The sequence below is a fragment of the Podarcis melisellensis genome, assembly GCF_964234715.1.
Source record: "Podarcis melisellensis genome assembly, chromosome: 4".
NCBI classification, from domain to species: domain Eukaryota; kingdom Metazoa; phylum Chordata; class Lepidosauria; order Squamata; family Lacertidae; genus Podarcis; species Podarcis melisellensis.
The window spans coordinates 91,479,161-91,491,196 of NC_138531.1; the positions used below are offsets into that span (position 1 = coordinate 91,479,161).

At 41.7% G+C, this 12,036-nt stretch overlaps 1 protein-coding gene and 1 long non-coding RNA gene across 2 annotated transcripts; one reads left to right on the top strand and one right to left on the bottom strand.

Moving 5' to 3' along the window:
* The first annotated feature begins 59 nt into the window (after positions 1-59).
* LOC309369447 lies at positions 60-3,499 on the top strand. Its single transcript, XR_014168141.1, has 2 exons — positions 60-114; positions 2,449-3,499. It is a non-coding gene; the product is annotated as an uncharacterized lncRNA (long non-coding RNA).
* HIKESHI (heat shock protein nuclear import factor hikeshi) lies at positions 3,218-11,335 on the bottom strand. Its single transcript, XM_081910164.1, has 5 exons — positions 11,180-11,335; positions 7,608-7,845; positions 6,458-6,609; positions 3,924-4,042; positions 3,218-3,452 (listed from the first exon to the last, which is right to left on the bottom strand). The coding sequence occupies exons 1-5, from the start codon at positions 11,312-11,314 to the stop codon at positions 3,398-3,400; spliced, it is 699 nt and encodes a 232-aa protein (XP_081766290.1). The 5' UTR covers positions 11,315-11,335; the 3' UTR covers positions 3,218-3,397.
* Between the last annotated feature and the right edge of the window lie 701 nt (positions 11,336-12,036).

The following is a 12,036-nucleotide window of genomic DNA, read 5'->3' on the forward strand; positions in this document are numbered from 1 at the left end:
AGGACGCGGGATCCCGGTTGCTAAGGGAGACGTCACAATAAAGGCTCTCCGCCCCGGGCACCAGGTCCTTGCAAGCTATGATGGTGCAACAGAATCACTGGTTGTTTTAGTACGGTACCATCTATTTTATTTTATCATAAAATTCATACACCGCTTGATGGTTGAAAAAAAAGGGGAAAACGCTCAGAGTGGTTCACAGAAAAATAAAAATTAAATGGAGAAAAAATCACGACCATACTTTTAAAATATGCAAAAGCTAAACAGATTAAAATTTCCTCAACTTTTTAAGCACCTGGGTAGGCAAGAATGTTTTTAGCAGGTCCCGAAAAGGGTACATGGAAGGTGCATTGCTTGATTTCAATAGGCAGGGAGTTCCACAGACTCCTGGGAATCTCATTTTCCAGATGTTGCAATAGGATAACTTTTGTGTGGATTTAAGAACAAAAAGTATTAGACGCTCATATAGACTAAAATTGGTTTGCAATATAATTTCATGTCTGTTATATTAGCCTTTTTGGCTTGCCCAACTCCACTGGTTTCTTCTTTCCAGTCATATCCATGTACTATGAATGGCATGTATTTGTATTTTAAGTACATTTTTAATAGATTGGATCAGTTGTTAAGGCTTAATATTTATATGAAAATAATACTCAAAGCATCTTACAAATATTTTTATTTTACAAATGAAATGCATGTTTAAAAAGAAAAGAATCCATTGTTGCCAAGATGATTCCTGAGTAACAGAATTGGCAGTTCTTACTGAATTAACCTCTGCTGGTGTAAGGTATGGATACTCTTGAGTAATACTGTATTGCATCTATGAAAAAAAGTTACGTTATTAAGACCTGAGTATTCCTCAAATGTTCATAATACTACATCAGTATAAATAGGGCCACTTTAAAATTAAAACACGCTTGCCTATATTTATTCACCCACGTATGTTTCCTCTATGAAGTGAGAGTGTCTGAAGTGGTAACAACACAAGATTTGTTTTTTTAAAAGAACACTTTATGGAAAATATTTGTTTTTCCTAACAGTGTACATACTGGATTAGGTAGAGAAAAAGGCAAAATGAATCAGACTACTGCATAGCTCTAGAAAGGCAGGAGAAACACCCAGTTTGAAATCCTACATCAGAAATAACATCCTAACGTTATAAATAATATAAACCTGCCTTACGGCTGATGGTTATTTAATAATGAAATATAGAAAAGGCGTCGACAGCAATTTCTTCAGAAAATGAAGCATTGGACCCTGGTTTAAAATAGATGCTGGTAATAAAGCAGTAATAAAATAAATTCATTTTACTCAGTCCCTTTTGGCTAAACCATCATGAGAGCAAAAGTAAGTCTTCTTCTTAAAGCAACAACACCCTGTGACTGAAAGAAAGCATGGATTTGAGAGATGCCTTAAATATTTAATACAAGCACGTATGTAAAGCCTGGAGGCAGTTGGAACTCCCAAGTAACACTCGGCATCTAAAAAAACATTTTAGGCAGACTTATCCACAGTAAAAAATATATATAGATGGAAATGTGTGCAAAACAAGCTAGGGAGGATAGCTGAGAAGTCCAACTGGAACAGAAACAATGCAAGAATGCAAGGTCCATGAGGTTTAGAATTGCCCAAGAAAGATGTTAAACTATTTTTGTCTGCCGCAACTGCTGCTCGAATTTTATTAGCGAACAAGTGGAAAACGCCAGAACTACCTATGGATGAAGAATGACAGATGAATATGATGGAGTTTTCGGAGCTAGCTGACCTAACCGGAAGAGTCTGCGACCAGAGGAGTATCAGGAAGAATGGACAAAATTTAATGATTATTTAGTTAAATATGTAAAATTAAATTAATTGGAAATAGCTTGCAGGTATTTAATTGGCTTAGGATCTTCTATAAGTTAAGTGACGAATCAAAATGTCTAATTTTAAAATTAAAGGATATAAGGATGTTAATGTTCAAGTGAAATTTCATAAGAACTTTGATTTGGAAAACCATTAAAAGGAAGTGCATGGAAATTCAACCAAGGGGAAGCGATGAAGTCACTTGACAATGTTAGTAAGTGTAATTTTAATAAGGTTATGATCTATGTTTTTTTATCTGTTTGTTTTGTTTATAATTTCATGAAAATTAATAAAAAAATTATAAAAAAAGAAAAGAATGCAAGGTGAGTTGTTCTCAATCCGCCCCCCCCCCTGCCCCCTGCATGAGCCAGTTGAAAACTGGCGAGCCAGATCACTTAAGCAACGATTCTGCCTGTTGCAGCAATCATACTGTGTTGTGCTAGATGCTGCATGGTTTTAACTGTATTTTTATTGCTTCTTTTATTTCTTATATAATGTATTTTAAACACACCCTGTGGAAGATATACAAGAAACGAAAGAAGCAGTAGCACATTGGATTAAAAACCAAGATGGATCTTTAATGTGTCGTCTGTCTTCTTCAACCAGAAATCCGCAGACACTCTGTGGACTACTGGAATGAAGGTCGTGGATCAGTGTTTGGCAACCCACTTGGGTGACAGGTTCAGCAGGATCTGCAATGGCCACTCCTTGCAACAGCTGTTTTGGCAACCCTACTTAAACAGGAAATTGTACCACTCTTCTCGCCAGACAACCTTGGAAAAAAGAACCAAGATAGGTCACCAGTAGCTATGTGACCAGTTTCTCAGACAACTATGTTTGGATGAACTCTGGGCATAGGGAAGTTATTAGTTGCGAACCCCAACAGGCAAATACATACAGACCAAGATATTACATAGAAAGAAATGAAGTACAGAGTTCAGACACAATACACCAAGAGCTAATCATATCTACTGGATAGCTCAGTTGGCTAGAGCATGGTGCTGATAACAATGCCAAGGTTGCAGATTCGATCCCCTTAGTCAAACGCTGTAGATTTGGGTTGGATTAGATTATCCTCAGGGATCCTTCCAACCCTATGCTTATATGAATTTGTGAACTGTTCTATCTGTACTAAGACAGAATTACACTGGAAACCATTAACAGCGTATTTTCAAAGAGGCACAGGCTTCAGACCAAGTTTTATTTGCAATTTGATGCGCACAACAGTGCCGGAACCTAAAGCGTTAAAGAACCACCAAACAAGGACCTATCTGCTTGTTAATACGGTGGAAAGAGTTTTCCGTACAATTCATAATGAGGAGCTCCTGTTGTGGTTCCACATTTTTAACTCTAAAAAAAGATAAACGGCAACGACTGTTTTTTAGAGCTTTAATTTGTAACAAATGCCCCATAAATATTACAAAAGCTGCCCTCCCCCAATTCTGCTCAGACTTTTAATCGACCAATCCAGATTTATTTCGTAGGCTCCATCTTTTGCATCTTTTAAGTTGTGACCAGTTGCTATAGCGCGCATTAGCGAGAACTTGGCTCCAGATTATGTTTTCCAAAACAAAGGATTCTGAGTTAATCTTCTTTGGAAATTCTCGTACCTACAAGAAGAAAAAAGATAAGCACAAATAAAGTCACATAAAAGCCATCTCCTAGCTACTTTGCTGAGCTTTATGCAATCCTTCTCCTTTGCATGTACTGTAAAGGGAAGATCACCAGGATTTTCACTCCAACACGACTGGCTCTTGAACAGTTATGCTGGGTACAATGCAATTCCTTCAGGAATCCTAATTTGTATTTATCAAAAATAATTTTTAAAACATTGTGTCTGCTTTTCCTGGTCTTGATTGTCTGGAAGCATATCAGACTTGCTGCAGGTAACCAGGCTGAAGGGCTATTCACAAGCCTGATCTAAACACATGAAATAGTTATACACAGTATAAATTCAACTACTGCTATACTAAAAAGGTAACACTTACAGTTAGGGATAATGTTACTACCGCACCATTAATTCAGTCCTACCAAGACCTTGTGTTGGTGAAGGCACAGTCCTCCCCCGGCAATCTCCTTACCATTTCAAAACTACATTTGCAGGAATAAAAGCTTCCGATGGGTTGGGTGTCATTTGGGCCTGGGTGACAGCGAAGGACGAAGCGAAGTTATAAAAATTGTCTAGCATCTTTTGAGTGAACTGAAATACACAACAACAAAAGCACATTTAAAAAAAAAGAAAAGAAAAGATGTACATAATCATTTCAGTCAATCCTAGCTAGGTGCTCTATTTTGGCATTTAAACAATTGTTTACTGATACGATCCAAATGAAAACGTACTACTATATTATGAGGAGTGCATCTCGTTACTGTACCAGAGTGATCTGCTCATTTGACTCGTGCTGCCTCAGCAAAGGCTTCAGGACAATAGGAGACTTGCTTCTGGACATGTCAGCAGAAAAACAAACGCAACCAGTTGCAAAACCCAGTGAGGGGAGAGAGCGCTTTGTGTTAATAACTTGTTCCTCCCTAAGAGAGGTTTTATGGAATATTTTATCACTGCAAGTTGTTTTTAGGTTTGCAAGCCACTTTGAGAAACACTGCAAGTTGGGATGTTTCCTACAATATTTAATATTTTGTCACCTGTTGGAAGCGTTTGTTTCGCCAAGCATTATAATGGAATTAATTTGATTGAGTGTTGGCCATTGCTTCTGTGTTTTATTATGTTCATTTAATTGTATACACAGTCACAATATTTTTCATGAGTTGGCAGTTTATTAACGCTTGTATAAATAAAGAAATTGAAAGAGGAGTATTAGCTGGGAAGACAGATAACAGATGAATAGGTAACTCTCTGTTCCAAGTGTTTCTAGGGAGTTGTCTGTCGGTACACAGAGTTGCCAACCACAGTACTATAATGTTTTTGCAAACTGCCACCAGTTCACAAAGTGGTAAGAGAAAGGGTAAGTTTATGTGTTCGTTTTAATCATCATTAGAAATTATAGATTTTCTTCAGGGGTGGGGATCTCTATATGGTCTAATTAGCCCATCTAAGGATGGCCTAGGGACGCAGGTGGCGCTGTGGTCTAAACCACAGAGCCTAGGGCTTGCCGATCAGAAGGTCGGCGGTTCGAATCCCCGCGACGGAATGAGCTCCCGTTGCTCAGTCCCTGCTCCTGCCAACATAGCAGTTCGAAGGCATGTCAAAGTGCAAGTAGATAAATAGGTACCACTCCGGCGGGGAGGTAAACACCATTTCCGTGTGCTGCTCTGGTTCGCCAGAAGCGGCTTAGTCATGCTGGCTACATGACCCAGAAGCTGTACACCGGCTCCCTCGGCCAGTAATGCGAGATGAGCACCGCAACCCCAGAGTCATCCGTGACTGAACCTAACGGTCAGGGGTCCCTTTACCTTTAAGGATGGCCTAATCTAAGGGTTTTTATTGAAAGGGACAAGCTAAGCCAGAAATGTTTCTACTCTACTTGGTATCTTCTCCTAAAATTACTCTGATTACACATCGCAGGCTCATGCCCCACTTAATATAAAACTCTGCTGAATTATTAACATGCCTTTAAAAAGCTATTTACTTTATAATCCTTTACTCAGAAGTAAATTTCACTGTGTTTAATGGGCTTAATCCCAAATCTTTTTTTATATAATAATATATTGATGACCTAGAAAATTATCTTAGATGGAAAGCTGTTTTGGGGGCAGGATCCCAGTTTTAAGCAATTCCTTGCAGTAGCTCTTCATGCCCCACGTCTCAGGAGAGGTACCTTCTGACATTCCCAAAAGGGTTTTCAGGGACAGCTGCAAGGTAAAGGAAACCTCCCTTTTAAGGACTCCCCTTCCCTTATTATAGGATCCAGGCCAATAACCGCAGAAGAATTAGACAGATGGCCTTCTAAAAAATGTGCTTCTAAATTCTTTTAGAGAGCCTTTTTCACACGGAGTCGACTGCCAAAGAAACTCCGGCATACCACAGAGTGTTATGGGAAATTTTATAGGTGTAGAGTCAGTTAATGTTGGGATCACATAGAAGAGCCAACATGCTTGTTTACTCCTGCTGTGGAGGCTAGGACTCAAACCAGTGTCTTCCAAGTTACAAGAAGGGAGATTCCGACTAAACATCAGGAGAACCTTTCTGGCAGGGAAGAGCTGTTCAGCAGTGGAACAGACTCCCATGAGAGGCGGTGGACCCTCCTTCCTTGGAGGTATTTAAGCAGAGGCTGGATGGCCATCTGCCATGGATGCTTTAGCTGAGATTCCTTGCACTGCAGGGGGTTGGACCAGATGACCCTTAGATCCCTTCCAACTCTATCTATGATTCACTATTATTGTGAAAATGGAGGCTCTGCTCCAACATTCTGTTAAAGCTACACATCTGCAAGCAAAGATCGGTACTGAGGATCAAGCTGTCTTTCAGGGAACATTATTGCTCTTTTCACTGAGGAACTCAGAAAACAGTTTGAAAGCTGCTGCTCTGACGAGTAAGGCAATTTTTGTTAATGCCTCACTTGTCTTCATGGCATTAAGTCCCATGCTCTAAGACCCATTAATGAAGAGGCTATTCCGGCAGTAACTGCTGAAATCAAAATCGCTTGCTATTCATTACCTCTGTGAATGAATTGACTGATGACACAGCGGCACTTGCTACAGGAGTTTGCTGAGCCAAGAGTTCCAGCAGCTCCACAGAAATCCCAATCTGGGCTACAGATGGCGTTTGGGGGATATTCATAGCTCCAAACGGATGATGGCTACCTTTCCCTAAAAGAGACAACATCACAAGTGGTGTAATGCATCTGTCCTGACCTCAGTAGAAGCACAGTTCTGAAAACAGCCCAGATTTACATAAGACTTCTTAAACGAAGCATCTACCTCCGTCAACAAGAAACAGAGAACACAGCCCGACAACAGAAAAGCAGTGGCGTTTTAATGCTTCAAAATCATAGTCTCTACGGTACTGACATCAACGGCTAACTTAAGTCAATTCATTTCAGTTGGTCTCCTCGAAGTATGCTGTATCCAGCTAAGACATGCTCAGAGTATAAGAAGTGAAATGAATTAAGTTAGCCACTGATGTCAACACTCTAGTTCTACTTTTGAGTATCTTAGCTGCATAAAAAGATTGCTTCAAGAAAGGACCCCTCTCTGGGAACAGAGGACACACACCAGTTACCCCAAAGAAGACAACTAGGAGGACAGCTTGAAGCACAGTGAGTGATTCTGGGTTCTCTCTTCCTGCATCTTTCAGACCCAAAATACATGATTTTAGCGCCAGCTCTGGCAGTCACACAGAACAACTTTTGAGTAGGGTGAGGCAGCTTGGGCTAAGGAACTCCCCACCCCCTACAGGCAAATGCTTACCTAGAAATAAAAAGCAGTCATGAGCAAAGGCTGAAAGGTCAACAATACTGCCTCTACTCACTTCCACAGAATGTGAGATACAAACAAAGGGATTTTTATCTCTCTCTCTCTTCCCCTCCTGTCAGTTCTCCCCTTGAGGGCCTCAGCCAATGGCTCCCATGTATGAGCCAAGGCACAAACAAGGAACTTAGTCCATTTTGCTAATCACAACAGCTGGAAAGAGAAGAAGGGGGTTCAAAAGCCCTTTGCCTGTGCCTCAGAGAAAAGAGGTGGGACTAACAGCTATGCTGTGGACGACAAGGGAAAGTGAAGGTTGAATTGTTGCTTCTGGCTACCAGTCACCTATCTCTACAGCAAACCCCTTCCCAGGCTTTAACGGTTACGTTCAATGTTCTTACCAGATTTCAGACTGGAAATTTTGAAGATGGCACTTGGTTTTTCATTTGTGACAAAGCCCAGGAGCTGCCACACTGCTATCCCATTTTCGTCGGGGTAGCAGAAGTAGACAGATCCACCCATTCCCTCTGGGAAGGGAACGGTCCCCAGCATGAAGACCACCACGTGGTTGATGCTGTCATAGTCGGGCAAGTCAAACACAAACTTGTCTTCTGCCACCTGCTGTGCAACTGTTTGCACCTACAAAAGAAGAGCAGGGAATGAAGTAGGGATTTGAGCCTGTAGCGGAATTCAAACTCCCTCCAGGAAAAAAGAATGCAGTGAAATGGAGACTATGCGGAAAAAAACGAAGCAGTATGCCAAACAACCCTTCTCCTATCTGTTTTTGCAGGTTAGGACCTCCTGCACATACCATCATAGCAGGTGGTCCATTATGCACAAGTTAGGAATTTCACCTTTCTGGTTATGCCACCTACCCTTTGGAATTCCCTGTTAAACATTAGGCAAGGCACTGTCCCTGTTGGCTGTTTTGTCACCTACTGAAGAGCTTTCTTATTCAGCAAGCTTTTAAAGCACAGATCTTTTCCAACCTCCATCTGTACTGGAATTGTTTCCGTTGTTTTATTGCTTGTATTTATGCTGCCTAGGTTCCATTTAGAGTTGCCATTGCTTTTTATTTATTTATTAAAAATACAATTTTAAATGGGGGAAAATATGCTGCCCGGTTAATTGGAAGCACATTTTTCATTGACCAAAATATTTTTACTCAGTTAATGCAATCCATTAAACACGGCAGGCCTAGTTTTGTACAAGTAGTTTTAATCTGTTTTAGTCCATTGCAGTTTTAACTTGCATATTTTAAATCACGGTTTTACTTTTTTTCTTTTTTAAAAAAAGTGATTTCATTGTTTTGTTCCATTTGTTGACTACTGTTGAGGTTTTCCCCCTATGATCAAGAGCTATATAGTTTATACCACTATATATACTGTTTGAATTTAGAGGGGGGGAAACTCAAGAGGTATACAAACACACCAATATTCCATAAAATTTACATGTGTTGTGGGAAAGGGGATTATTGCTTTGCTGTTGTTCTTACTTTTACTATGCAATTTGTGGCTTTTATATTGTTTTGTTTTGTTTGTGTGTGTTTTTTGTGAACCGCCCTGAGATCTGCGGATGAAGGGCGGTATACAAATTTAATTTAAAAAGTAATGCACTGCTTGATTGTAATACTAATAATAGTAATAATAATTTACTGCTTGATTGTATTTACATATCTCACAACACATATATATATATATATATATATGCAGGTTTTGGTGTCCTCGGGTGTCTTCCCGTGTAAAAGTTGGGGTGTCTAGGCGACGTTTCGACGAGGTCTCACTCGTCATCTTCAGGCTGGTGCTTTCGGCTTCTTGTTACTGGAACAGAGCAGGATCTCAGTGTTTGAGTTCCTATAAATACTGTTGAGGGGGTGTGGTGTATAGCCTCCAATGTTCTGGGCAGAGAGGAAGTTCCCAGGCTAGTGTGCCTTTTCTTCTTTTGTTCCTTAATTACTTGAGGGATATCTTGAGTGATTTCTTGAGTGATATCCTGAGTACCACTTAGGTGGGTCATTAGGTGTGGATTAGTTGCTAAAGTCTTTGTGTCTTGACCTCTTGAACTTTGTGAAGAGTTTTTCTGAGAAGATGGCTGTACTGCACTTAGTTGTGCTCTGGCTTGGCTTCGTGTATAGGGGCGAGCTGTGGTTTTGTGGCCTGTGTCAGCCAGATCTGTGTAGGGATTGCAGGGGGGTGCAGCATCCGGAGGTGCCACCATGGTTTGGCTACTGGATGGTGTCTGTAATTTATCTGTGGAGAGGGTCTGGGTTTGGGTCTGGTGTGGTTGATTGGTGATAGCGTTCTGTGTGCCTCTGGATCTGGTGTCAGTTTTTGTGGGGAGGGCTAATTTCCAGATGTCTGGCAAGCGGGATGTGTCGTCACGCTTGTTCATGTTGTGAGGGTGTTTCTCTATCTCGATGGCTTCCATGATTATTCTCTTGTGGTGATGTTCCATGTTAAAGAGCAATTTGGAAAGAAACAGGACACGAAATTAATTTTGCAGATTCCAAATTGCTCTTTAACATGGAACATCACCACAAGAGAATAATCATGGAAGCCATCGAGATAGAGAAACACCCTCACAACATGAACAAGCGTGACGACACATCCCGCTTGCCAGACATCTGGAAATTAGCCCTCCCCACAAAAACTGACACCAGATCCAGAGGCACACAGAACGCTATCACCAATCAACCACACCAGACCCAAACCCAGACCCTCTCCACAGATAAATTACAGACACCATCCAGTAGCCAAACCATGGTGGCACCTCCGGATGCTGCACCCCCCTGCAATCCCTACACAGATCTGGCTGACACAGGCCACAAAACCACAGCTCGCCCCTATACACGAAGCCAAGCCAGAGCACAACTAAGTGCAGTACAGCCATCTTCTCAGAAAAACTCTTCACAAAGTTCAAGGGGTCAAGACACAAAGACTTTAGCAACTAATCCACACCTAATGACCCACCTAAGTGGTACTCAGGATATCACTCAAGAAATCACTCAAGATATCCCTCAAGTAATTAAGGAACAAAAGAAGAAAAGCACACTAGCCTGGGAACTTCCTCTCTGCCCAGAACATTGGAGGCTATACACCACACCCCCTCAACAGTATTTATAGGAACTCAAACACTGAGATCCTGCTCTGTTCCAGTAACAAGAAGCCGAAAGCACCAGCCTGAAGATGACGAGTGAGACCTCGTCGAAACGTCGCCTAGACACCCCAACTTTTACACGGGAAGACACCCGAGGACACCAAAACCTGCATTCCTGTACCCGTGAAAATCTACGAAAGCATATATATATATATATACACACACTTTTCAAGATTATACATTTCACTGATTTTACAATCATTTTGACATTTCAAAAATTGACTTCCCTCCCCCTCTTTCTGCGGTTCCTTAAATTTATTTTTAATTTCTTCTGCATATTCCAAATTAGCTTAATTTTCTCATTTATTCATCTCCTTTAAATATATACTCTTATAAAACTGCAGGTTTTTACGATAATCCTGCCAATGTTTTTATCTGTTTACAATTTATCTGTAAATATTCAATAATCCATTTCCATTCTTTTATAAAAAGTTTGCGGTCTTAATTTCTTATTCTTCCAGTAATTTTTCCCATTTCTGCGTATTCCGTGAGCTTTTGTATCCATTCTTCCTTCGCTGGGACTTCCTTCTCCTCATATATCATAGCATGTATGGAAAAGAAACCTTAAAGCAGTACATAGAAATACATATATCACCTAGATATTTCGTCAGCCACTTCCATGAGAAACGCCTGGCGCATCCCCCCTGGGCCTTACGAGTTACCAAGGGAACCAGCCGCCCGCATCCTTCACCATAGAAACCCCAAGTGCCCTCCCGTTCCCATAGCAACCCCCTTTCCCCCCTCGTTTCCATAGAGACCCGGCAGCAAGGGGCCCCGCCCACTCCGGCCTGCGCTGCCGGCCGCGGGCGCCACTCACCAGCCTCCCCGCGACCAAGCAGCCAAACATGGCGGAGGCGGCTCCGCTCGGCAAGGCCGCTTCCTCGAAAGCCTCGACCGGCCCAGGCGACCACCCCGGTGGCCCCTCCGTGCCACCCCGCCCGCCGAAGCTCATCCGGGGCAAACGGAAGGAAATGATTCGCATAGGGATAGGCGGGCATTCTTGCGTGTGTGTGTCTGTGGGATTTCAGGCACCCCGGCGGAGGACTACGTGTCCCAGCGCGCCGCGCGCGACGCCGCGTACGTTCGGCGAAGCGGAGGACGCTGGGAAATGTAGTCTTGCAAGGAATGAGGCAGCTCAGGGAAAGGATGGGCTTCGGTTCTTAACGGGAACTTCCGGCTTAAAATCGAATTATCTTCCCGCTCTAAGTTCCGGTGCCAAAACTTTTAATGTATTTTTAATCTTTGGTTGGAAGCCGCCCAGAGTGGCTGGGGAAACCCAGCCACATGGGGAGGGGGGGTATAAATAACTTTTTGCTACTACTACTACTATTATTATTATTACTACTACTATTATTACTATTATTAACATAGGGCCTTTTCAGGACAGAGGTACCACTGGCTAGTTTTTCCCCATGCCTAATGGAACAGCTCCGCAGCCAATTTCTGCTGCTGTATGCATGCAGGTTTTAAGGTTCAGCAGAATAATTTTCCAAGCAAAGCACAAAGTACCAACTGCAGCTGTTTGGACGAAAACCGGAATACTGTACAAAATTAATCCCTAAAACTATACAGCACTTTCCCACGCTTCTTTGGCATTCAATACTGCTGCGGGGCTAGGAACAGAATGTCAATGTCTTCGACCTTTAATCAAAATAAAATAAAATAAAATAATTC

Coding starts and splice junctions, on each gene's coding strand:
- HIKESHI (XM_081910164.1), bottom strand. CDS start 11,314: ATGAGCTTCGGCGGGCGGGGTGGCACGGAGGGGCCACCGGGGTGGTCG. Junction 6,610..7,607: donor AATTTCCAGTCTGAAATCTG/GTAAGAACATTG, acceptor TGTCTCTTTTAG/GGAAAGGTAGCCATCATCCG. Junction 3,453..3,923: donor GCAAATGTAGTTTTGAAATG/GTAAGGAGATTG, acceptor TTCTTCTTGTAG/GTACGAGAATTTCCAAAGAA.